Source organism: Somniosus microcephalus, chromosome 1 (genome assembly GCF_052327205.1).
Source record: "Somniosus microcephalus isolate GS21.2 chromosome 1, FLI_Smic_1.0, whole genome shotgun sequence".
NCBI lineage: Eukaryota > Metazoa > Chordata > Chondrichthyes > Squaliformes > Somniosidae > Somniosus > Somniosus microcephalus.
Window position 1 is genome coordinate 13200649 of NC_140987.1, and position 26568 is coordinate 13227216.

The following is a 26568-nucleotide window of genomic DNA, read 5'->3' on the forward strand; positions in this document are numbered from 1 at the left end:
CTCACTGTCTGGGGGGGGGTCTCTGTCTCACTGTCTGGGGCGGTCCCTCCCTCTCTCTGTCTGGGGGGGGGTCCCTCTCACTGTCTGGGGGGTCTCTGTCTCTCTCACTGTCTGGGGGGGGTCCCTCTCTCTCACTGTCTGGGGGGGGTCCCCCCCTCTCTCTGTCTGGGGGGGGTCCCCCCCTCTCTCTGTCTGGGGGGGGGTCCCCCCCTCTCTCTCTCTGTCTGGGGGGGTCCCCCCCTCTCTCTCTCTGTCTGGGGGGGTCCCCCCCTCTCTCTGTCTGGGGGGGGTCCCCCCCTCCCTCTGTCTGGGGGGGGGTCCCCCCCTCTCTCTGTCTGGGGGGGGTCCCCCCTCTCTCTCTGTCTGGGGGGGGTCCCTCTCTCACTGTCTGGGGGGGTCCCTCTCTCTCACTGTCTGGGGGGGTCCCTCTCTCTCTCACTGTCTGGGGGGGTCCCCTCTCTCACTGTCTGGGGGGGGGTCCCTCTCTCTCACTGTCTGGGGGGGTTCCTCTCTCTCACTGTCTGGGGGGGTTCCTCTCTCTCACTGTCTGGGGGGGTCCCCCCCTCTCACTGTCTGGAGGGGTCCCTCTCTCTCTCACTGTCTGGAGGGGTCCCTCGCTCTCTCACTGTCTGGGGGGGTCCCTCTCTCTCTCTGTCTGGGGGGGTTCCTCTCTCTCTCTGTCTGGGGGGGGGGTCCCTCTCTCTCTCACTGTCTGGGGGGGGGTCCCCCCCTCTCACTGTCTGGAGGGGTCCCTCTCTCTCACTATCTGGGGGGGGGGTCTCTCTCACTGTCTGGGGGGTGGGGTCCCTCTCACTGTCTGGCGGGGGGGGTCCCTCCCTCTCACTGTCTGGGGGGGGGGGTCCCTCTCTCTCACTGTCTGGGGGGTCCCTCTCTCTCACTGTCTGGGGGGGTCCCTCTCTCTCACTGTCTGGGGGGGTCCCTCTCTCTCACTGTCTGGGGGGGTCCCTCTCTCTCACTGTCTGGGGGGGGGTCCCTCTCTCTCGGGGTCCCACTCTCGGGTTCTTTCGCTGTCTAGTCTCCGCGCTCTGACCATGTTTCTGCTCTCTGCCAGCTGTACGAGGAAGCGGACACGATTCTTGTGTCACCGAAACAGGTGGAGGCTGAACCAACCCCGGCATCCTGACCGAACCCGTGCTGAAGCATCGCCGCATCACCAAACCTATGGCCAACTTCACCCAGGATCCACTGGTACCAGCGCATTCACCGCTCTGGCTGGCAGGGCAGGGCCGGAGTGTCGGCTCGGGCATGCGAATCCTGCCCTGTGCGCGCAGAGCCTCGTTCAGTGTCTCGCTTATTCTTATTTATTTCCCTTCCCTCTGTCCTGGATGTGGAGGTATCCTTAACACTACTGGAGGCGTGTTGGAGATTGGGGCACTGTCCTCATTATCAGGCAATGTGGGCTTCTGTGTGTGGCACCTGACTGGATGGATCTCCCCTATTGGCTGCTTGGCACCGTTGCACGGACACGCGCGCTAATGCCAAACCCGGCTGGTCTCTCCGCCCCTCGTTTACTTCAAGTTCTTCGCCAGGGCTGTTCAATCCCTTCTTACTAAGCTGACGGGGGCAACTTTACAGCTTGTACAAAGGGCCACCCTGGAATAATCTATTTAAATTATATCGACTGGATGGGCGCGTGTGGAATGGGATCAGGCTCCTGTGGCCTTAACACGTGGTACAGGAGAATGCAGGGAAAATATTCAATGGCGTGATACTGTGGGGCCCACCACACGGGCACATCATCCCAACAGTAACTGGTTGCAGGACTTGTTGTATCGTGGGTCCGTTGGGAGGGCAGTTTAAGGCACCCAGAAACAATCGGCTCCCTGTACTCCCCACACAGGACATTGACTGGTGCATCAGAGCCCCTCCCCTAACTCCTAGCCTTGAATGTTATGAGTCATTGAGGGAAAAATCCTGTCATGTCCAAACTGATTCCAAGGTAGCACCAGTGCCAGCTGCTCTCTGAATTCATTCTCATTTGCTCAATCACTGCCCATGTCTCTTTTTCCCTCCCTCATTCTGTCTGTCTCTTCTCCCTCTCTCTTCCTGCGCCTGTCTCTGTTTCTGGCTGTCTCCCTGAGGCCGTCTTCTTCAGTATTGGACCTACTTCACACACTTGTTTCATTTAACAAAAGTAGGTGTAGAGCTGGGAACAGTCTGGACACCGAGTGCCATAATCTGCAGCCTTTCAGTGTGAGGCTGGGGAGAGTAAGGAGCAGGAATGGAGACTTGCTCCCAACTTGATGTGAAACTCCACAGACTGGGCATCAATTGTTTATTGAACACTTGGGAGCTGGTGCAGTGTGTGCTGGCCATGAGGTAACCCGTCCCTCCTTTGAGTGAGACTGCGAGGAAGCATCTCGTGGCTGGTGGGGTTGAGTGGGTCTGCAGACCTTTGTCTGCCAATGTGAGCAAATCTGCAGCTGGTGCAGTGGGTGGGATTCCAGCCGTAGACCATCAGCATTGTTGGGGGAGGAGGGGGTCAGGTAAAACGGCACAAAGCCCCCATTGAGTTCAGCTTCACAGGTCCAAGTGGGAAGGGAGGCGGCAGACTGCGAGCATGGACTGCCGGTGTGCACTGCTTTCTGTCTCTAACAGAGATCCGAGGGGTGGGGAGTCTGAATGCACAGGTAGCGCCTGAACCTCCGAAACACCATCACTTCAGGAGATGGGGAGTCCGCTGCCATTTATCAATGGGACTCTAATTGGAAACAGTGTGTTTGGGCAGGTTCTCCTGCTGTGGGGCCCACACTCCATTCACATCACTAGCCCAGGGATCATTGGTCTTTCCTGTTCGGCACTCACTCTCTCAGTCCCTATTCACAGTTGGAATCATCCTGAGGTGTCCTGACACAAGGTGCTTGGTGTTAAGCACACTAAGGGCCTGCTATCAACTAGTACCAATGAAATACCCCAACACTACAGCACAAGGCAATCGGGGCCCTGCTTGTACTGCAGAATATTGGGCAACAGTGTGTGTGAGGGCCAGGGATTGGATAGTGGGCTTTGCATAGAACTTGCAGGAGCTCATGATCAGGCTCAGTCACAACTGGCCTCCTGGAGGGTCTCGGCTCAGCCACTGCTGTACCTGTAGCCCGAATGCGAATGGTGTGTGTGTGTGACATTAGGTTTTGAATTCAGATTGAAGGGGAGAGGAATTTCTCACAGCTTCACTGGTCACAGTGAGTTACACTAAGCCTGATGGCAGAGCCTTCGTGGACTATGGAACAGCAGGGAGGGAGTGGCAGTGTCTCCAATGGGCTGCCTGTCACAGGCCCCTGATGGCAGCTAGAGCAGTGGGTCGGGGGGGGGGGTGCAATGTTCCCTCTTAATTTATTTTTCTGTGCACGGTCCCTTTAAATTTGCTGCGCAGTACCTTCCAGCGGCGACAGCTTGTGAGCGGCCTGCACAGGACCTCCCGATTGATACGCGGCCACACGCCCGCACACCTTGGGGGAACATTGGCAGGGGGAGCTGATGGATGTTTTCACTCCCAGAGCAGATGGTGACTGTCAGCAGCCAATAGAGGAGAGAATGAAGGGATGGGTCCAGAATAAGGTGCTACTTCTATACACAGATCCATCTCCAGGAGCTGCAGACTTGTGAGAAAGGAGCTGCTTATAGAATCCCTGTAATACATAAACACAAGCTGGAGTGGGTTTGCTGTACCCCAACACCTCACAGGTGCTCTGTCTTCCATCTGGTTGTCCTCCTTCAGCCTGCTCTGCCTCCCCAACACCACGTGCAAATCACATTACTGTAACTCCACAGACGAGCTCTCGCCCGTTGATCAGGACACTGCAGGATCTCGTCTCAGCCTGCAGCGCACTGGAAAGAACACTAACTTCAAGTTGATCAGTTAAATCAGTCAGCAGCGGTGACCACCTCCTCACTACCAGCTGACTTCCGAGGCTCTTGTGGATAGGTCACCAATTCACTATGAACTTTTGTAGCCAAATGTCATTTTTGGTCTTTTTCTGTCCGCAAAGCTGACTGGTAAATGCTGAATGTCAGGATTACGCAGATGTCTCATGAACCCTCCCTCTTTCTGTGTCTTGTCATTCCCGTGGTCTGTGTGCGTGTCTCTCCTTCCTGCTCAGTCTCCGAATCTCGTGGTCTGTCTGTTTCTCACAGGCGGGCGGTTGGTCGGTCTCCGTCTTTGGTCTCTTCCACTCGCATGTGCGCAAACTCTTTCCTCGCAAGAGTTTTAGGAATGAGGAGGTCAAGGAGAATCCGTGGCCTCCAGAGTCGCACAGGCAGGGTGGCTGAGAGTCCTTGATCCAGCAATCACGTGTTTGCTGTATGAGTTTTTAAAGGGGAAGAGTAAGCAGTTAGAGGAGGCCGGCGCCTGTGTGAGAGAGAGAGAGAGAGCATCGAAAGTGGACATTGCAGCCGTGTTTGGTTCTGTTTCTTTGTGATAAGCTGCTACATTATTGGGATGTTCTGGTGTTCATAGGTCACTGAACATGAAACCTGATTTATATTGTATACCTGTAACATAGTCTGATTAAAAATGAGAAAAGAAATTATTTATATATTTTCCATAAGAGAATATTTCATGAAGCTGTGTATAATTTAAATAAAATAAAGCAGAGAAGAGCGGCTGTCGAGAGTAATGTTTTTGTGCTGCCACCTTGTGGTTTCTCTGTATAGTGTGTACAGTCTGTGTTTCTGGGCATTTACCCAAAGGGATGCATTGTTAATTAACAATAAAAACAAAAGTACCTGAACTTGCTCCAGATGGTGTCCTGTCATTCCTCCCCCATGTACAACAACTTGCATTTATATAGCGCCTTTAATGTAATAAAATGTCCCAAAGTGCTTCACAGGGGTACAGTAGCGTAGTGGGCTAGTAATCCAGAGGCGTGAGCTCAAATCCCAATTTAAATTCAATTAAACTATCAGATTGTCGTAAAAACCCATCTGGTTCACTAATGTTTAGGGAAGGAAATCTGCCGTCCTTACCTGGTCTGGCCTATATGTGACTCCAGACCCACTGAAGGGATAATTACTAGTCCTAGCCCTTTTCAGGCTGCCCCAGACGTTCACCTTCAACTAAAGTTAGAGGTAGCCGAATCCTAGTGATGCTTAATTGGGTCTAAAGGTTCAGACTATCTCTCCCTAAAGGAAAGGAACGACCTGAAGATATTACCGTCCTCCAGATAGCACTTTAATAAGTTTAACTAGACTGTAACCTTCCGGATATTATGAGGGTCTGGAAAACTCCCCCAGAATTCTGCAACTCCTCACCAAAGAGTATACAGAGATTGAGTTCGCGAGTTTGATACAGAAGACAATTCTAAAAATATATAGATTTATTAAAGAATCGACATGTAGTTAACAGCTGGTGATTCAATCGCAACTTTTAACAGTTCAAAATACAAATAGCTTACAATTCTTATTCCCAGAGATCCTTATTCTCAAATCTTAACTTTGTTACATTTCTTACTTATTTCTAATCCAGGATATCCACCAAAATCAAAGTACCTTTTTGATCCCCGAGACTCAAAGTGTTAAAAACTTAGAGCCTGCCTCAAGTAGAGAATTGCTTTGCCCCTTCCAGCGACTTCTGACTTCCTATCTGAAAGTTCTATATTTTATACCCTTTCTCAGTGGTATATCCTTTGAAGTTTTCTGCTGATGTAAGCTAATTATCTCTAGTCATATTTCTGTTGACTTCTTTCTACTCTTACTGTCAATTCAGCTGCTGCATGCAGAATTCTGTCTCAACCATTTTTTATGATAAGTTTTGAACACCTAAGGGTAATGACAGATGTATCTATTTGATGCCATTCTTACGAAGTTCTTCCATTCAATTCTCAAATCACCTCAGCTGGTTGTAAGCCTGACTTTGTGTCTCCTAGTTGTTCCATTTTCAACACAAAGTGATTGCTTGGTGCATCTATCGATGTCATATTTACAAAGTTTTCTGTTGGTATCTTTTACAACATGTAAATTAAAAACACTTCAACTAGAGTGTTCTATGCATTTCTTATTTACCTCAGTTGGTTGTACATATAATCGTGTCTCCTGTTTCATTTGATGTCATAAAAGGCACATGGTTCTTTAATGTTCTGTGTTTCTTTTCGAAGTCAGTTTTTAACACTTTAAACTGGTTATAGCTATTGTGTTTTTCCCAAACTGCAGACTTCTTGGAAACTCCAACTCTTTGCTTCAATAGGGCCATTGTCTTAGTGTCAACAACCAATGCCCATTTCAAAAGTTTGTATGGTGTTTACAGCTTTGTGTTAACCCATCTTCTCTCAGAAGCCTGTATTTACAGCTTTGTGTCATTGAGGCTTTTAGATTTTTAAACCCAGTTTGTCATGTTTTAATAAAGTCAGAATTCTGTTCATAGGATGGTGTATTTTTCTGAATAGGTATGGCTCATTCCTTCACACCACAGCAATGTGGTTAACTCTTAACTGCCCTCTGAACTGGCCGAGCAAGCCACTCAGTTGTAACAAATCTCTACGAAACACAATAATAAAAATGAAACCGGCTATGGACATAGCAACGGCACTCCCAGCCCAATCGACCCTGCAAAGTCCTCCTCACCAACATCTAGGGACTTGTGCCAAAATTGGGAGAGCTGTCCCACAGACTAGTCAAGCAACAGCCTGACATAGTCATACTCACAGAATCATACCTTTCAGCCAATGTCCCAAACTCCTCCATCTCCATCCCTGGGTATGTCCTGTCCCACCGGCAGGACAGACCCACCAGGGGTGGCGGCAGCGTGATACACAGTCAGGAAGGAGTGGCCCTGGGAGTCCTCAACATTGACTCCGGACCCCCTGAAGTCTTATGGCTTCACGTCAAGCATGGGCAAGGAAACCTCCTGCTGATTACCACCTACTGCCCTCTCAACTGATGAATCAGTACTCCTCCATGTTGAACATCACTTGGAAGAAGCACCAAGAGTAGCAAGGCACAGAATGTACTCGGGTTGGGGACTTCAATGTCCATCACCAAGAGTGGTTCAGTAGCACCGCTACTGACCGAGCTGGCCGAGTCCTGAAGGACATAACTGCCAGTCTGGGCCTGCGACAGGTGGTGAGAGAACCAACACGAGGGAAAAACCTATTGACCTCGTTCTCACCAATCTACCTGTCACAGATGCATCTGTCCATGACAGTATTGGTAGCAGTGACCACCACACAGTCATTGTGGAGACAAAGTCCCGTCTTCACACGGGACACCCTCCATCGTGTTGTGTGGCACTACCACTGTGCTAAATGGGATAGATTCAGAACAGATCTAGCAGCTCAAAACTGGGCATCCACAGCAGAATTGTATTCCACCACAATCTGTAACCTCATGGCCCAGCATATCCCTCACTCTACCATAACCATCAAGCCAGAGGACCAACCCTGCTTCAATAAGGAGTGTAGAAGAGCATGCCAGGAGCAGCACCAGGTGTACCTAAAAATGAGGTGCCAACCTGGGGAAGCTGCAACATAGGAATAAGTGGATGCTAAAAAGCAGAAGTAGTATGCTATAGACGGGGCAAAGCAATCCCACCATCAACGGATCAGATCAAAGCTCTGCAATCCTGCCACATGCATTCGTGAATGGTGGTGGACCATTAAACAACTAACGGGAGGAGGAGGCTCCATGAATATCCCCATCCTCAATGATGGTGGAGCTCCGCACGTGAGTGCAAAAGACAAGGCTGAGGCATTTGCAACCATCTTCAGCCAGAAGTGCCAAGTGGATGAACCATATCAGCCTACTCCTGAGGTCCCCACCATCACAGAAGCCAGTCTTCAGCCAATTCGATTCACTCCACGTGATATCAAATGGCTGAGCACATTGGATACAGCAAAGGCTATGGGCACCGACAACATTCCGGCTATCGTGCTGAAGACTTGTGCTCCAGAACTAGCCGCTCCTCTAGCCAAGCTGTTCCAGTACAGCTACAACACTGGCATCTCTCTGACAATGTGGAAAACTGCCCAGGTATGTCCTGTCCACGAAAAGCAGGACAAAACCAAAGCAACTAATTAGCGTCCCATCCGTCTACTCTCAACCATCAGCAAAGTGATGCAAGGTGTCATCGACAGTGCTATGAAGCGGCACTTACCAAAAACCTGCTCACTGATGCCCAGTTTGGGTTCTGCAAAGGCCATTCGGCTCCCGACCTTATTTCAGCCTTGGTCCAAACATGGACAAAGGAGCTGAATTCCAGAGGTGAGGTGAGAGTGACTGCCCTTGACATCAAGGCAGCATTTGACCGAGTGTGGCATCAAGGAGCCCTAGTCAAACTGAAGTCATTGGGAATCGGGGGGGGGAAAAGGCTCCACTGGCTGGAGTCATACCTAGCACAAAGGTTGTGGTGGTTGAAGTTCAATCATCACAGCCCTGGGACATCACTGCAGGAGTAAATAATTCTAATAGGTCTAAGAGCATTAAAAAAACAAGCCTGAAGGCTGTGTGTCTTAATGCAAGGAGCATTTGTAATAAGGTGGATGAATTGGCTGCGCAAATAGAGGTAAAAGAATATGATTTGGTTGGGATTACGGAAACATGGCTCAAGGATGGCCAAGACTGGGAACTCAACATCCAGGGGTATTCGATATTCAGGAAAGATAGGCAAAAAGGAAAGGGAGGTGGGGTAGCATTACTGGTTAAAGGGATTAATACAATTGTAATGAAGGATATTAGCTCTGATGATGTGGAATCTGTATGGGTAGAATTGAGAAATACTAAGGGGAAAAAAACATTAGTGGGAGTGGTATATAGACCTCCAAACGGTAAGGCAGAGGTTGAGGACAGCATTAAAAGGGAAATTAAAGAAGCGTGCAATAAGGGCACAGCAGTCATCATGGGTGACTTTAATCTACATATAGATTGGGCCAACCAAATTAGTAACAATACTGTGGAGGAGGAATTCCTGGAGTGTTTACGGGATGGTTTCCTGGACCAATATGTCGAGGAACCAACCAGAGATCAGGCCATCTTAGACTGGGTATTATGTAACGAGAAAGGATTAATTAGCAATCTTGCACGAGGCCCCTTGGGTCGGAGCGATCATAATATGATCGAATTCTTCATTAAGATGGAGAGTGAAGTAGTTGACTCAGAGACAAGGGTCCTCAATTTAAATAAAGGAAACTACGATGGTCTGAGGAGCGAGTTGGGTAGGATTGATTGGGGAATGGCGCTCAAAGGGTTGACGGTGGATAGGCAATGGCAAACATTCAAAGACCGAATGGATGAGCTACAGAATTTGTTCATCCCAGTTTGGCATAAAAATAAAACAAAAAAGGTGACTCAACCGTGGCTAACAAGGGAAATCAGGGATAGCATAAGATCCAAGGAGAGGACATCTAAATCGGCTAGAAAAAGCAATAATCCTGAGGATTGGGAGCAGTTTAGGAGTCAACAAAGGAGTGGTTAGCACTCTTGCCTCACAGCGCCAGGGACCCGGGTTCGAATCTGGCCTCGGGTGACTGTCTGTGTGGAGTTTGCACATTCTCCCCGTGTTTGCGTGGGTTTCCTCCGGGTGCTCCGGTTTCCTCCCACAGTCCAAAGATGTGCGAATTAGGTTGATTGGCTATGATAAATTGACCCTTAGTGTTAGGGGGATTAAATACGTGGGGTTACGGGGATAGGGTGGGATATGTGTTGGTGTAGGGGTTACGGGGATCGGGTGGGATATGTGTCGGTGCAGGCTCGATGGGCCGAAATGGCCTCTATCTGCACTGTGGGGTTTCTGTGATTCTGTGACAAAGGGATTAATTAAGAAAGGGAAAATAGAATATGAGAGTAAGCTATCAGGGAACATAAAAACTGACTGTAAGAGCTTTTATAGATATGTGAAGAGAAAAAGATTGGTGAAGTCAAGCGTAGGTCCCTTACAGTCAGAATCGGGAATTTATAATGGGAAACAGGGAAATGGCAGACCAACTAAATGCATACTTTGGTTCTGTCTTCACAAAGGAGGACACAAATAACCTCCCAGAGATGCCAGGGAACATAGGGTCTGATGAAAGGGAGGAACTGAAAGAAATCAGTATTTGTAGGGAAATGGTGTTAGGAAAATTGATGGGACTGAAGGCCGATAAATCCCCAGGGCCTGATGGTCTACATCCCAGGGTACTTAAGGAAGTGGCCCGAGAGACAGTAGATGCATTGCTGGTCATCTTCCAGAACTCGATAGACTCTGGAACGGTACCCATGGATTGGAGGGTAGCTAATGTTACCCCACTATTCAAAAAAGGTGGTAGAGAAAAAGTGGGGAATCATAGACCGGTAAGCCTGACGTGGGGAAAATGCTAGAGTCTATTATAAAAGATGTAATAGCAGAGCACTTGGAAAGCAGTGACAGGATCAGACAAAGTCAACATGGATTTACAAAAGGTAAATCATGCTTGACTAATCCACTGGAATTTTTTGAGGATGTAACTGGTAAAATAGATAAGGGAGAACCAGTGGATGTGGTGTATTTGGACTTTCAGAAGGCTTTCGATAAGGTCCCGCATAAGAGATTAGCATGCAAAATTAAGGCACATGGGATTGGGGGCAAGGTATTGACTTGGATAGAGAACTAGTTGGCGGACAGAAAGCAAAGAGTTGGAATAAACGGGTCGTTTTCCTAGTGGCAGGCAGTGACTAGTGGGGTACCGCAAGGATCGGTCCTAGGACCCCAGCTGTTCACAAGATATATTAATGATCTGGACGAGGGAATTGGATGTAATATCTCCAAATTTGCAGACGACACAAAGCTGGGTGGGAGGGTAAGCTGTGAGGAGGATGTCGTGAAACTCCAGTACGATTTGGACAGGTTGGGTTATTGGGCAGAAACATGGCAAATGCACTATAATGTGGATAAATGTGAGGTTATCCACTTTGGTGGCAAAAACAGGAAGACAGATTATTTGAATGGCAATAGATTGAGAGAAGGGGAAGTGCAAAGAGACCTGGGTGTTATTGTGCACCAGTCGCTGAAGGTAAGCATGCAGGTGCAGCAGGCGGTTAAGAAGGCAAATGGTATGTTGGCCTTCATAGCAAGAGGGTTCGAGTACAAGAACAAGGATGTCTTGCTGCAGTTGTACAGGGCCTTGGTGAGACCGCACCTTGAGTATTGTTTGCAGTTTTGGTCACCTTACCTGAGGAAGGACGTTCTTGCCATGGAGGGAGTGCAGCGAAGATTCACCAGGCTGATACCTGGGATGGCAGGAATGACGTATGAGGAGAGATTGTGTCGATTGGGCTTATACTCACTATAGTTTAGAAGATTGAGAGGGGATCACATCGAAACCTATAAAATTCTGTCAGGCCTGGACAGACTAGATGCAGGAAGGATGTTTCTGATGGCCGGGGAGTCCAGAACCAGGGGTCACAGTCTAAGGATAAAGGGGTAGGCCATTTAGGACTGAAATGAGGAGGAATTTCTTCACCCAGAGAGTGGTGAACCTGTGGAATTCTCTGCCACAGAGGGCGGTGGAGGCCAGTTCATTAAATATATTCAAGAAAGAATTGGATATATTTCTTGAGGCTAAAGGGATCAAGGGATATGGGGAGAAGGCAGGGACAGGGTACTGAAATTGGATGATCAGCCATGATCTCATTGAATGGCGGAGCAGGCTCGAGGGGCCGAATGGCCTACTCCTCCTATCTTCTATGTTTCTATGTTCCTCAGGGCAGTGTCCTAGGCCCAACCATCTTCAGCTGCTTCATCAATGACCTTCCCTCCAACATAAGGTTAGAAATGGGGACATTTGCTGATGACTGCAAAGTGTTCAGCGCCATTCACAACTCATCAGATAATGAAGTAGTCAATGCCCGTATGCAACAAGACCTGGACGACTTTCAGGCTTGGGCTGATAAGTGGCAGATAACATTCATAGAAGATGGGAGCAGGAGTAGGCCATTCGGCCCCTTGAGCCTGCCCCGCCATTCAATGAGATCATGGCTGATCATCCAAATTCAGTACCCGGTCCCTGCCTTCTCCCCATACCCCTTGATCCCTTTAGCCTTAAGAAATATATCCAACTCCTTCTTGAATATATTTAATGTATTGGCCTCTACTGCCTTCTGTGGTAGAGAATTCCACAGGTTCACCACTCTCTGGGTGAAGAAATTCCTCCTCATTTCTGTCCTAAATGGCCTACCCCTTATCCTTAGACTGTGACCCCTGGTTCTGGACTCCCCGACCATCGGGAACATCCTTCCAGCATCTAGTCTGTCCAGTCCTGTCAGAATTTTATAAGTTTCAATGAGATCCCCTCTCATTCTTCTAAACTCCAGCGAGTACAAGCCCAATCTCTCCTCATACGTCATTCCTGCCATCCCAGGTATCAGCCTGATGAATCTTCGCTGAACTCCTTCCATGGCAAGAACATCCTTCCTCAGATAAGGCGACCAAAACTGCACACAATACTCAAGATGTGGTCTCACCAAGGCCCTGTACAACTGCAGCAAGACATCCTTGTTCCTGTACTCGAATCCTCTCGCTACGAAGGCCAATATGCCATTTGCCGCCTTAACTGCCTGCTGCACCTGCATGCTTACCTTCAGCGACTGGTGCACAAGGACACCCAGGGCTCGTTGCACTTCCCCTTCTCTCAATCTATTGCCATTCAGATAATAATCTGCCTTCCTGTTTTTGCCACCAAAGTGGATAACCTCACATTTATCCACAGATGAGGAGGAATTACTTCGCTCAGAGGGTGGTAGGTCCATGGAATATGCTGCCCCAAAAAGCTGCAGAAGCTACATCATTACATAAATTTAAAACAGAAATAGACAGTTCCTAGAAGTAAAGGGAATTAAGGGTTATGGGGAGCGGGCAGGAAATTGGATATGAGTCTAGGTTCGGAACGGTCATGGCCCTGTGGGTAGCGGAGAGGGCCCAGGGACCGTGTAGCCTGCTCCTGCTCCTATTTCGTGTGTCTAATTCTGTTAGATTCAGGAGATGGTTCTGTGATCGTAGATTGGCAGTTAGGATCAGATCAGCCATGATCTTATTGAATGGCGGAGCAGGCTCGAGGGGCCGATTGGCCTACTCCTGCTCCTATTTCTTATGTTCTTATATTGCATGTGCTATGCTTTTGCCCAATCACCCAACCTGTCCAAATCATCCTGGAGTTTCTCGGCATCCTCCTCACAGCACACACGCCCACACAGCTTTGTGTCATCTGCAAATTTGGAGATATTACATCTAGTTCCCTTGTCGAGATCATTAATATATATTGTGAATAGCTGGGGCCCAAGGACCGATCCCTGTGGTACCCCACTAGTCACTGCTTGCCACTCGGAAAAAGACCTGTTTATTCCAACTCTTTGCTTTCTGTCTGCCAACCAGTTCTCTATCCAAGTCAATACCTTGCCTCCAATCCCATGTGCCTTAACTTTACACGCTAATCTCTTATGCGGGACCTTATCAAAAGCCTTCTGAAAGTCCAAATACACCACATCCACTCGTTCTCCCTTATCTATTTTACCAGTTACATCCTCAAGAAATTCCAGTCTCAAAAAATTCGTGCCACAGAGTGCCAGGCAATGATTATCTCCAACAAGCGAGAGTCTAAACACCTCCCCTTGACATTCAACGGCATTACCATTGCCGAATCTCCCACCATCAACATCCTGGGGATCACCATTACCCAGAAACTTAACTGGACCAGCCACATAAATACTGTGGCAACAAGAGGTCAGAGGCTGGGTATTCTGCAGCGAGTGTCTCACCTCCTGACTCCCCAAAGCCTTTCCACCATCTACAAGGCACAAGTAAGGAGTGTGATGGAATACTCTCCACTTGCCTGGATGAGTGCAGCTCCAATCCATGTGGTGAAGGTACTCCCACAGTTCTGTTAGGGAGTTCCAGGATTTTGACCCAGTGACAATGAAGGAATGGTGATTTTTTTCCCCAAGTCAGGATGGTGTGATATCAAGCGGGCTGCTTTGTCCTGGATGGTGTCGAGCTTCTTGAGTGTTGTTGGAGCTGCAGTCATCCAGGCAAGTGGAGAGTATTCCATCACACTCCTGACTTGTGCCTTGTAGATGGTTGAAAAGCTTTGGGAAACTAGGAAGTGAAAAGATCAGATAGACTAGTTAATATGCAGGGAGAGTGTGAATATTATGACTTTGTATGCCAGTATGGAGTCAGTGAGCTCCCCGCTGGAGTGGAGCTAATTTACAGAACAACCGGGAAACTGTTCAACCTTCGTCACCTCCAGTCCAGATCCAAGGTCGTCCCATCCTCTGTCGTCAAATTACAGTATGCAGATGACGCTTGCGTCTGCGCTCACTCGGTCAAACTCCAAACCATCGTCAACACCTTCACCGAAGCGTACGAGAGCATAGGCCTTACACTAAACATCTGTAAGACAAAGGTCCTCTACCAACCTGCCCCCGCCACACAGTACTGCCCCTCAATTATCAAAATCCACGACAAGGCCTTGGACAACGTGGACCACTTTACATACCTCGAGAGCCTACTGTCAACAAGGGCAGACGTCGACAACGAAGTCCAGCACCGCCGTCAATGTGCCAGTGCAGTCTTCGGTTGAGAGTGTTTGAAGACCAGGACCTCAAACCCGGCACTAAGCTCATGGTCTACAGAGCAGCAATGATACCTGCTCTGCTGTATGCCTCAGAGACATGGACCATGTACAGCAGGCACCTCTAAGCACTGGAGAGGTACCACCAACGCAGCCTCCGCAAGATCCTGCAAATCCATTGGCAGGATAGGCACACCAATGTCAGTGTTCTTGCTCAGGCCAACATCCCCAGCATCAAAGCTTTGACCACGCTCAATCATCTCTGATGGACGGGTCACATTGTCCGCATGCCCAATACGAGACTCCCAAAACAAGCGCTCTACTCGGAGCTCCGGCACAGCAAGAGAGCCCCAGGTGGGCAGAGGAAATGCTTCAAGGACACCCTCAAAGCCTCCTTGAAAAAGTGTAACATCCCCACCGACACCTGGGAATCCCTGGCCCGAGACCACACAAAGTGGAGGAGAAGCATCCGGGAAGGCGCTGAACACCTCGAGTCTCTTCACCGAGACCAAGCGGAAGCCAAGCGCAGGCAGCGCAAGGAGCGCACGTCAACCCAAGCACCCCACCCCTTCAACCACCGTCTGCCCCACCTGTGACAGAGACTGTAGGTCCCGCATTGGACTCATCAGTCACCTGAGAACTCATTTTTAATGTGGAAGCAAGTCATCATCGGTTCTGAGGGACTGCCTAAGAGAGAAGTAGTATAACTGTCACAAAAGAATCAGTGAGTGCATGAAGGGGACATATATAGACAGCCAATGACTAGTGGTCACTGGTGACGTTCAGGGCAAGTGGAAGATGTGCTGGATACCTGCCAATTAAATTGCACGGGTCTCCTGAGTATCCCACACTGGTGACCACTGTCATCAGGCACCAGGTGTGTGGCTAACGCTAACTAGATGCTGGCTTTCACCTGAAAGCTACGACCGGAAAGCCCAACGCATTACCGGCACCCGGCTACCGACCAGAGCACATATACCAGAAACGCTGTTTACGGAGGTCACGGTCCATCATCAAAGACCCTACCCACCCCAGCCACAGTCTGTTCACCCTCCTGCCATCTGGGAGACGCTACAGATGCATTCGCACCCGTACGACCAGATTTAGAAACAGCTTCTTTCCCAGGGCTGTCATCCTACTGAACTCCACAAATAAACTCTAAAGCCTGCACATCTGCCAATGCACTTTATTATGGTTATGTTTATGTTAATGTATTACAAACCAAATGTATGTTGAATGTTTAAATGTCTTAATCTAAATGTAAACTCTCGGGAGCCGCAAGCCTACATTTCGTTGTACTGCACTTGTGCACTAACAATGACAAAAAGTTGATTTGATTTTTTTTTTGATTTGAAACAGGAGTAGGCCATACAGCCCATCGAGCCAGCTTCACCATTCATTAAGATCATGACTGAACTGCTACATCAACTCCACTTTCCTGCCATATTCCTTTATTCCTTACTGCTCAAAAATTTATCAATCTCAGTCTTGAATATACCAAACAATTGAGCATCCACAGCCCTTTGGGGTAGAGAATTCCAAAGATTCACAACCCTCTGAGTGAAGAAATTTCTCATCAATCTAAAATGGCCGACCCCTTATCCTGAGACGATGACCCCTGGTTCTCGACTCTCCAGCCAGGGGAAACATCCTCTCAGCATCTACCCTGTCAAGCCCTCCAAGAATTTTATACCTTTGTGAGATCACCTCTCATTCTTCTAAATTCCAGAAAATATAGGCCCATTTGCCTTGCTAATTGCTTGCTGTACCCGCATGTTAACTTTCTGTGATTCGTGCATAAGTATCTCCAGAAGCACACTATTCGCAAGCCTGAAGCAAGTTTAGGGATTAGAAAAACTTCACAGGATAGTGGATGTAGAAATGAAGGGCGTTCATTCAGGGTCAATAGGCATCATTAAAAAGAGCTGCCCGTTACAACCCGTCACCCACCCGCCAAGTTCTTTCCCCTACCAGAAAGCAGAGTAGTGGTGAACAGTTGTTTTTCAGACTGGAGGGAGATATACAGTGGTGTTCCCCAGGGGGTCAGTATTAGGACCACTGAACTTTTTGATGTATATTAATGACCTGGACTTGGGTATACAGGGCATAATTTCCAAGTTTGCAGATGATATGAAGCTCGGAATGTAAACAATGAGGATAGTAACAGACTTCAGGAGGATTTATACTTGTATAATTGGCAGACATAGGGCAGATGAAATTTAATGCAGGGAAGTGTGAAGTGATATGTTTTGGTTGGAAGAATGAGGCAATATGAACTAAAGGGTACAATTTTAAAGGGGGTGCAGGTGTGTAAAACAGGTGGCAGATGGAGTATAATGTGGGGAAGTGTAAAATTATCCACTTTGGTAGGAAGAATGGAAACGCAGAATAGTTTTTAAAAAGGTCAGAGACTAGTAAATGTTGGTATTCAGAGGGACCTGGGGGTCCTTGTACACGAATCACAGAAAGTTAACATGCAGGTACAGCAAGCAATTAGGAAAGCAAATGGTATGTTGGCCTTTATTACAAGGGGGTTGGAGTATGAGTACAAGAGTCTTGCTACAATTGTACAAGGCTTTGGTGAGACCACACCTGGAGTACTGTGCAGTTTTGTTCTCCTTACCTAAGGAAGAATATACTTGCCTTAGAGGCGGTGCAACGAAGGTTCACTAGATTGATTCCTGGGATGAGAGGGCTGTCCTGAGAAGAAATTGAGCAGAATGGACCTTCAGTCTCTGCAGTTTAGAAGAATGAGAGGTGATCTCATTGAAACATATAGAATTCTTAGAGGGCTTGACAAGGTAGATGCTGAGAGGCTGTTTCCCCGAGCTGGAGAGTCTAGAACTAGGGGCCATAGTTTCAGGATAAGGGGTCGGCCATTTAGGACTGAATTGAGGAGAAATTTCTTCACTGAGGATTGTGAATCTTTGGAATTCTCTATCCCAGACGGCTGTGGATATTCAGTCGTCGAGTACATTCAAGGCTGAGAGCGATTAGATTTTTGGACAGCGAGGTGAACCGAGGGAGATGGGGATAGGCTGGGAAAGGAGTTGAGGTCAAAGATTGGCCATGATCTTATTGAATGGAGGAACAGGCTAGCGGGATCACATGGCCTACTGATGCTCCTAATTCTTATGTTCTTATACCACATTTCTCAGGCCACCCCAACACATTCACATGCAATGAATCACTTTGAAGTCCAGTCACTGTGGCTATGTGGGGAAATGTGGCAACTATTTTGCATACAGCAAGGTTCTACAAACAGCAATGACATGAATGACCAGATTATCAACTTTTTTTGTTGTATTGGTTGAGAAAAAATACCTGCCATTTCACCAGGACACTCTGCTTTTCAAGTGCTGGTATAGGATATTTAATGTCCTCAGTTTAAAGACACATCTGAAGGACGGCACCTCCAACAGTGCAGCACTTCACTGAAGTGTCAGTCTAGATTATGTGCTCAAGTCCTGGAGTGGTGTTTGAATCACACACCTTTAAGAAGATGGTGACTGTTGCTTGGAGTTCAAGAAAACAGACATTAGCTTCAGTGATTCTGGCTTCTGCTGCTACCAAAGTTGGGCATGGCAGCCTGAAGACGGGCTACTTGAATCAATGCTTCAACTGATGGGAACACCTTTATATCCAACTTTACAAAGCCTGCCCTGTGTGGAGCTTAGCTTCCAACAGATGTGACTGTAGTCTGCACCCAGAGTCCATCTGAGGAAATCCAGCCACCTGCTAGAAGTTGCTTGTTCACTCTTGCTGTTCTGCAACTTCTATTGTGATGTCCGCCTGTACAAGGCATCAGTTACCTGCTTTAGGCAGTGGTGGACTGCCAATTGATTAATACAGCGAATGGTCCCCTTAAGCAGCCTGGAAGGATCCACTGGTGCAGAAGTACAGTTACTTGTACTGCCACTGCCACGGCTGTTCCTTTGGTTAAGATGGGCCGTACATCAGTTGGTATTACTCAGCAGTCTGCTCACGTATTGCCTTGCCTTCTTATCCAGATAACACCACCTCAATCTGTACACGCAAGTGTGTGCGTGCCCCTGTCAATGTGTGACATGTGACTGTTCCATTACAAAGGACTGTCTGTGTGACATATGATAATACATTACAAAGTGTTGTCCCTTGCTACCTCTGTGCAATGCCTTACAAAGGATTGTCCCTGTGGTAAACCACTGTTATACCTGCCTGTGTGGGTGTTTGTATTCCACTGTGTACATGTCTGTACATGCCTCGGCTGACTCCGCCCACGAGTCCAGGTATAAAGGTGGCTGCTCCACAGTCCCTCTGTATTCTGGACTGGTCGACCACTCGAGGCACACCTTCATTCTCTTGTTAATAAAAGCCTGTTAGTTACTCGCTTAACCTCAGTCTTTTGAGTAATTGATAGCGCATCAGTCCCTTGCTACCTCTGTGCAATGCCTTACAAAGGACTGTCATTGTGAATAGTTGCACTAGAATAACGTCATTTTTCTAACTACTGTATATGTAATTTACAACCCCCCCCCCCCCCCCCACAATAGACTCAATGCAGACAACAGGAGACAGATCGTTGGAACAGAAATATTTATTTTTATATAAAATGGCAATAATTGAAGCTTTTATACAAAAAAAATTCCAGCAGCAAATGTAAGCATTTTCTGACTTTTATTCGGTTGTAGTGTAATGAGATTCAGGGCACCATAGTGTGAGGTGCTTCCCCCATGGTCGAATCCCCTGCCGACACAGTGTTAGGGCCAACGTATAAAGAATGGCCCAGTGGGTGAGGTACGGGAGGGCGGCTTACTGTCCAGGACAGGAGTGGGGAGAAAGGGATGTATCTATTTTTTAGTTAAAGCACAGCTCTTGTCCGAGACACAGTTTTACAAATTAAAACTGTTGGCTTCGCGAGGAGTTTCTCGCTCTGCCAATCTTGTTCATCAAGTACACCGAGGGCCAGGCAGAATGCCGGGTATTCTGCATCACAGGAGATTTACAACGGTCAGACTGCTCCTGCGTATTTTCATTGCAGGTACACAAGTCAAAGCACCGAGATAAGGGATGGAAATAACAAAAGACCACAGCCTTCAGAGTATGCTGTGCAAACATTATCTGGCAAAGATTAGCAGATGAACATTAGTCTGTCATTTTAAGAGTGACCTGTTTATTTTAGAATCTCCACTATTGCAATAGGACTGTTGACCAAAGTGTTCGGCCTGGAATATTCTCACAGCATAATCTCATATCCTATAAAATATCAATTGTAATTTCAGCAATCCCAGACTGTTCCTGTATATCTCCAATGGTGCCTCCTGCATTTCTCCATCTTGTAAATCAATCGCTTGTCTCTCTTTCAAAAATAGGTTTACAGATGATTTTCCCTGTTAAATACTGGAAGTCCTGTCAATATGGGAGTCATGTTTAATTAAGTAGATAAAAATGTAATCTATTTAATTAAACATGACTGCCAGATTTAATCTGCATGCTGCACATCAATACTAACTAGCTGAAAGGTTGGCCAGCATTCCATACACTTCCAAGTGCTTAAAGCAGATATATATTATTTTTAAAAGACAAGTCAAAATAATGTTTTTTTTTCCTGACATGGAGCAAGAAATTTACAAGTACTTTCCGATCTTCAAAATTCCCTCACAAATGGCAAATAAACACTGCTTGGCCTCAGGATTAGATAGTCACTTAAAGGGACAGGCCACCTTAAACACCGCTCCACCTCAGCAACAGAATTGTGCATGTGGTATAACATCACTGCCATCATGTGACCCACCAGGACCAATGCCACAGATGATCTGTCAGTAACACTGTGAAACTGATCCAGCAAACCTAGATAGCAGCAGCGGACTGCGATCCAGAGCAGCAGACAACACCCTCTGACCTCGGTCCCTTCCCAATTGGCTCAGAGATGAGTCCCTAATCTCAGCCTTGTCTTTGGTGGGAATGGGGAAAAATTCACAGCACAGAAACAGGCCATTCAGCCCAAATGGTTCATGCCGATGTTTATGCTCCACACGAGCCTACTCCCATCCCTCTTCATCGAACCCTTCTATTCCTTTCTCCCTCATGTACTTATCTAGCTTCCCCTTAAATGCATCTAGCAATGCAAAATGGAGACCAGAAGCTACCTCACGGAGAACCGCACGCTGATGCTCTTATGCGGTTCCTACCAGTCAGTTACCAGGTTGCAGCAGGCAGAAGTGCGGGGCAGGGGATGTTCCAGTGGTCAGGAAAGGGGACGGAGAGAGTTGATGGGAAGAAAGACTCTTTACACAACACAAAATAGCTTATAAGACAAGGCAAGAGAGCTGGGCAAACAAAAGGCTGCTGACATCCCTGCTCTTAGCTGCATGCTTTTTATATCTCGTTAGTGTTGGATCAAATTGGGAGGGAGGCGGGGGGGTTGGGGAGAGAAGAATGGGTTCCTGTACTGTACACGGTCTTGAAGGGAGTGGGTCCCTGTACTGTATGGGAACCTGAAGAGGATGTGTTCCTCTGCCATATGGGGCCTTTGGGGGGGGGGGGGGTGGATTTTCTGCACCATACAGGAGACTGGAGGAGGGGAGGGGATGTTTCTGTACTGTACAGGACCCAAAAGGCCGGGGGGGGGGGGGTGTATTCCTGTAGAGAGGGATTGGGGTGGGGCGGAGAAATGCCCTCAGAATTCTTGCACAAACTATTCAGGATCAGTTTCTTGTCCATACCTCTCTGGGATTCGGTTCTACCAATTTAACAATCATTATTGAAATACTGATTAATACTGATTTACTCGTGACACGATTAAAACAGCATCCATACCCCCACACTTAAAAAAAAATAAACTGAAGCCTAATAATTACTGTTGGTGATACTAGCAGCCAAGTGTGCATACAACATTCCTTTAGAATAAATGGGTTAACACATGCATTAAAACAGAGGCAAATACCACCCTGCTCGCTGACAGGAATGCCCAGGCTTTGACAGCTTGAGGACAATAAACTTCACGTGTGTTGGAGCTGCAAGTCAGAACATTTATATTGAAATGGCTCAGTCCTTCTCCCTCCATTCGGAGAGGGATGTGTATATCTGTGCGGATGTATGTGTACAGTGTTTATTTTTGTGCGCGTGTGAAGCAAGTGCTGGCATGCTTCCCATCAGCGATCAGTAACTTGGTGTTATTTTTACAAATTAGAAGTTATTGTATTGGTCTCCAACTGTCTGATGTTAAACAGCAGATAGGTGAGGAAACATTGCCTTCGCCCTGCGGCCCAATCGCTGTCTTCACTGCTTGCAATGAAAGCTGCGATCAACTCTTAGTCCTTGTGGTGCGGCAGTGGGCTAATAACTCTCTCCACATCCAGCGCAGGGGGAACAGGAGGGGCCCATGTTCATGGCAAGCTGCTGACCCCTGCTGTGGGTGGGAGGGTCGGGTGGGAATGGCGTTGCCCACGTTATCTCGGGGCTATAGAGCAGCGACATGGATACATGTGCAGGAGGACCATCCTTCCCTCTCCCTCCCCTCCCAGCTGGAGAAAAGGTAAATACATTGCAAGTTGTTCTTAATTGCAAATGTAGGTATACAGATGTATCCCGGCAGTTACTATGTACCAGGCTAGTTGAACAAACAAGTTGACAATCGAATAGACTTCTTATAGCAAAGTTCCAAACTGACTGGGTAAGCAGCACGGACCCAGTGTATAGATCGCAGGAACCACAGCCCCCGTCTCTGTAACGCCTGGTGCTTTGCCCGGTGTGCTGTAGAATGCTGAATGACTCCTTGGCATGGCTTTCCCAGTGGCTCCCTGTGCAGTGTTACTGGAATCCCACTACTTAGAATCATAGAAATTTATGGCACAGAAGGAGGCCATTCGGCCCATCGTGTCTGTGCCGGCCGACAAAGAGCTCTCCAGCCTAATCCCACTTTCCAGCTCTCGGTCCGTAGCCCTGCAGGTTACGGCACTTCAAGTGCACATCCAAGCACTTTTTAAATGCAATGAGGGTTTCTGCCTCTACCACCCTTTCAGGCAGTGAGTTCCAGACCCCCACCACCCTCTGGGTGAAAAAAGCTCTCCTCAACTCCCCTCAATCCTTCTACCACTTACTTTAAACCTATGCCCTCCCTGGTTCCAGGATAACATTTTGACACAAGAGTTTACATCAGCTGACGCCCCACACTCAACAGCTGAGCTCTTCCCGTTGTTTTTTCCCTTGCTCCTCAAACTATGAATTCTTTGAAAGTTCCCCCAGCCTCCAGAAGAAGCAGGAAATGAAGGCTGACTTGGTCCTTTGAGGCAGACGTGCTGAATGAACAGTTCCGTACAACACTGTGGAGTTTCAGATCACAGCCTGTCCTCAGATTGTGAACACAAAGCCACAATTCATCTTCTAGTCGGTTTACAGTTGTGTGTCATAACCAGAGAATATTTAAACTGGACCACACAGACAATCCTCGCAACCAGCTCACGCCAAGCTTTACCGACAACAGTCACGGCACTTCAAAGCAGTTGGTTGTACACAAAGCGCTTTGGTTTTGATGAGGCACAACACAGGTAGAATTCTCTTCTGAAACCCCAGCTCACTCAGCAGGACATTGCTGTTGTGTTCAAGTCCTTGCTCACTTAGTTAAAGCAGGAAGTGGTGCGAGCCACCGCAAATGCAAACATTTAATTTGAAATGGCTCAGTCCCTCCCCCTCCACTCAGAGGGTGTGCCTGTGTGTGTACCACCCCTCCTGCCATGCACGTCCCCAGATCATTGGGCTTCATTTGTTTGCTCTCCTGTAGCAGTGGGCTGGGCTGCCTGGGGAAGGGGAGCGCGCGAGGCTGGGCTCCCTGGGGAAGGGGAGCGCGCGAGGGTCGACTCCCTGGGGAAGGGGAGCGCGCGAGGGTCGACTCCCTGGGGAAGGGGAGCGCGCGAGGGTCGACTCCCTGGGGGAAGGGGAGCGCGCGAGGGTCGACTCCCTGGGGGAAGGGGAGCGCGCGAGGGTCGACTCCCTGGGGGAAGGGGAGCGCGCGAGGGTCGACTCCCTGGGGGAAGGGGAGCGCGCGAGGGTCGACTCCCTGGGGAAGGGGAGCGCGCGCGAGGGTCGACTCCCTGGGGAAGGGGAGCGCGCGCGAGGGTCGACTCCCTGGGGAAGGGGAGCGCGCGCGAGGGTCGACTCCCTGGGGAAGGGGAGCGCGCGCGCGAGGGTCGACTCCCTGGGGAAGGGGAGCGCGCGCGAGGGTCGACTCCCTGGGGGAAGGGGAGCGCGCGAGGGTCGACTCCCTGGGGGAAGGGGAGCGCGCGAGGGTCGACTCCCTGGGGAAGGGGAGCGCGCGAGGGTCGACTCCCTGGGGAAGGGGAGCGCGCGAGGGTCGACTCCCTGGGGAAGGGGAGCGCGCGAGGGTCGACTCCCTGGGGAAGGGGAGCGCGCGAGGGTCGACTCCCTGGGGAAGGGGAGGAGCGAGGTGGTGAGCCACAGGTAGCTCGGCCCAAATCTTTTCGCCATTTCCTGTTGATTGACGCACCAAATCAATTTGGAACAAGAAACGGTAACTAAGGCAGAACTTCCGTAAAAGATCCACAGAGCTGTAGTGAGCCGGAGACCTGCCCCGTCGTATTCCGAGTAACGTCACAAGCACACAAGTCTGAAATGGGAACAAAATGGCCACTTGCCCCGTCGGCCTCGCTCCCAACAGACTCCGTCCAATCTTATTAATCTCCGGTGAAACCGGAGTGTACCCGGTGCTCGAAACAAGAAGCCCTCGAGATACCCAGAGTTATTCAGTGCTAGGTGATTGCATTCCACAGATAGAACCGCCTTTCACACCTGCATCAATTCGGCTCTGTTTCATTAATGTACTCAATGCCACTTTTATAAAAAAGTAACAGTGTAATGGCAGTCCGAGATCACAAGCCAAGATTAAACAGGAACATTGGAACAGGAGCAGGCCATTCAGCCCCTCGAGCTGCCTCTGCCAATAAGATATGCAGTGAGAGGCAGCAGTCCATTCAACTGAGGGCTGTGACTGTTGTGGCTCAGTCAGGGTCACGGTAGCTACAAACTCTCTTATAATTAGAAGGTTTCTGCAAGTCGCTCCTTCCATCTGCTTTCAAGCCCCTGAACTTTGAGAAGAGGCTAATAGAGTAAAGACAAAATGAGCTGCTTCCCCTTGCTCGAAGTCCGACTCGAGCAGACTGTGCTGCTTGGGGTCGCTGTGGTGCCAGAGTGTTCCGGGTGTCAGAGGATTCTCATCGAGTAAAAACAAGATGAAGGCTAATGGCGAAGGTTTGGACCCGGGTCCCTCCATTTCGCACCCTACCCTTCTCCCAATGTCTCCACCCCCACCCACCCCCACCCCTCAGCTGTTGTTGGAGTTACCGACTGAAGTTGAGGACAATCTGGAGTTGAAAAAGGGGAGGGACCACGTTTTGCTGCTGGGTTTGAAGTCGCTGTCCTCTCCCAGCGTCTTCTCCGGAATCAGGAACGCTTGGGAATTGATGGAGGTGGGGCTGCCGATGGATTCAGTTTCGGGTGGTGGGAAGTCTCTGGGATCCAAGGTCCAGGATTTGCGGTGTGTCTGTGGCTGGTAGCCGTTGGGTTGAGGCATTAGCTCCTGCAGTTCAGTCCGTGCTCTGCCCGGCGAGTGATTGGTGGCTGCGTGAATCTGAGGTTGATAGCCTGACTTGACGATCACCTGCGTTCCGTCCTCCATTGGTGCCTCCTGTTGCTGATATCCAGGGCCCCGTATGCTCGTGTACATTACCTCACTGGGGTAGACGGATGGTGATGAAGGGGCTGCTACGTCGAACGCTGGGTTGGTCTCCCCCGAGGTCTCGGTAGATGTGCGGTGCGGACTGTACGATAAGACACCGTGCTCCGGGTTCTCTGTATCAGAGACATCCTCAGGAATAATCTCACCCTTATTGTCCGCCTCGATTTGCTTCTCAGCCTCCCTTCCAACCTGTTTCTCTTCCACAACCTGGACTTCGTTGGGCGTACAATCCTTCGGCTCCAGAGTTTTGCACACGTTAACTCCCTAAAAAGATTAAGGAAAAGGAAATAGCTGAGGGATCTTCCTGGCTTTAGATGGTTATATCTGGTCAGCAGGGGTCATCCCAGTGCATCAGTCTCCAATCGGAGCGACTGAGAAACCCGCACTGGCGGAGTTTCTGTCTGCTCGATATAGAACACGCAGGCTCTCTCCGCGGGAACAAAACCTACTCCGCCGAGTCCGGACGACCTGGGCACAGGTTGACACAGCCAAGGCTCAGGGACCCCACTCCCACCCGAAGTGTGCGCAGGAGTAGTGACATAAAACACACAACCGCCCAGCACTGGGGAGCATCCCACTGCCTCCCCACCCAGGACCACCCTGCCCAATCGGGCACTGGATCGCACGGCTGCCCGGAGGCAAGTGGGAAGGATCCCAGCTCCAGTGATAGGTCCCCATCAATGTGCTAGTCTGGGGTGCATACTGCAGGCCCGCCTGGCTCAGGTCCCAGATTAAATCCTAGCTAGGGGCATTCGGTCTCCTGACTCAACGCAATGGCTGGGGAATGAGTCACCAGATAATGTAAAATTGAGAGAACGCGTCCTATACGTAGAATCAGAAATTTACGTCACAGAAGGAGGCCATTCGGCCCATCGTGTCTGTGCCGGCCAAAAAAGAGCGATCCACCCTAATCCTACTTAACAGCTCTTAGTCCATAGCCCTGTAGGTTACGGCACTTCAAGTGCATATCCAAGCACTTCTTAAATGTGAGGAGCGTTTCTGCCTCTACCACCCTTTCAGGCAGTGAGTTCCAGACCCCCACCACCCTCTGGGTGAAAAAATGTCTCAACTCCCCTCAATCCTTCTACCACTTACTTTAAATCTATGCCCCCTGGTTATTGACCCCTCCCTATACACTTCCATTCAAAAGCACATTTGCACAGCCACACACATTTTCATACACACAGACAAGCAGATGTACACATACTTAAACATACAGATATATGTACCCACAAATATATATAAACACTGATACACATGTGCACACATACATACACCGATATACATATGCCTACATATGCACAT

The 26568-nt window shown here is 48.9% G+C and overlaps 2 protein-coding genes across 7 annotated transcripts in view; one reads left to right on the forward strand and one right to left on the reverse strand.

Annotated features, from left to right (window-relative positions):
- The window catches only part of rictora (RPTOR independent companion of MTOR, complex 2 a), a 903687-nt gene extending 897311 nt beyond the window's left edge, over positions 1-6376 (forward strand). For all 3 annotated transcript variants that reach the window (XM_085966601.1, XM_085966449.1, XM_085966521.1), the window contains one exon: positions 1073-6376. In XM_085966601.1, the coding sequence (XP_085822727.1) occupies positions 1073-1144 (72 nt within the window). In that variant the 3' untranslated portion in view covers positions 1145-6376. The remainder of the gene's footprint in view (positions 1-1072) is intronic.
- Positions 6377-19091: 12715 nt separating this feature from the next.
- Positions 19092-26568, reverse strand: part of lifra (LIF receptor subunit alpha a) — a 229468-nt gene continuing 221991 nt past the window's right edge. For all 4 annotated transcript variants that reach the window (XM_085967341.1, XM_085967430.1, XM_085967272.1 and 1 more), the window contains one exon: positions 19092-25527. In XM_085967341.1, coding sequence (XP_085823467.1) covers positions 24850-25527 — 678 coding nt within the window. In that variant the 3' untranslated portion in view covers positions 19092-24849. The remainder of the gene's footprint in view (positions 25528-26568) is intronic.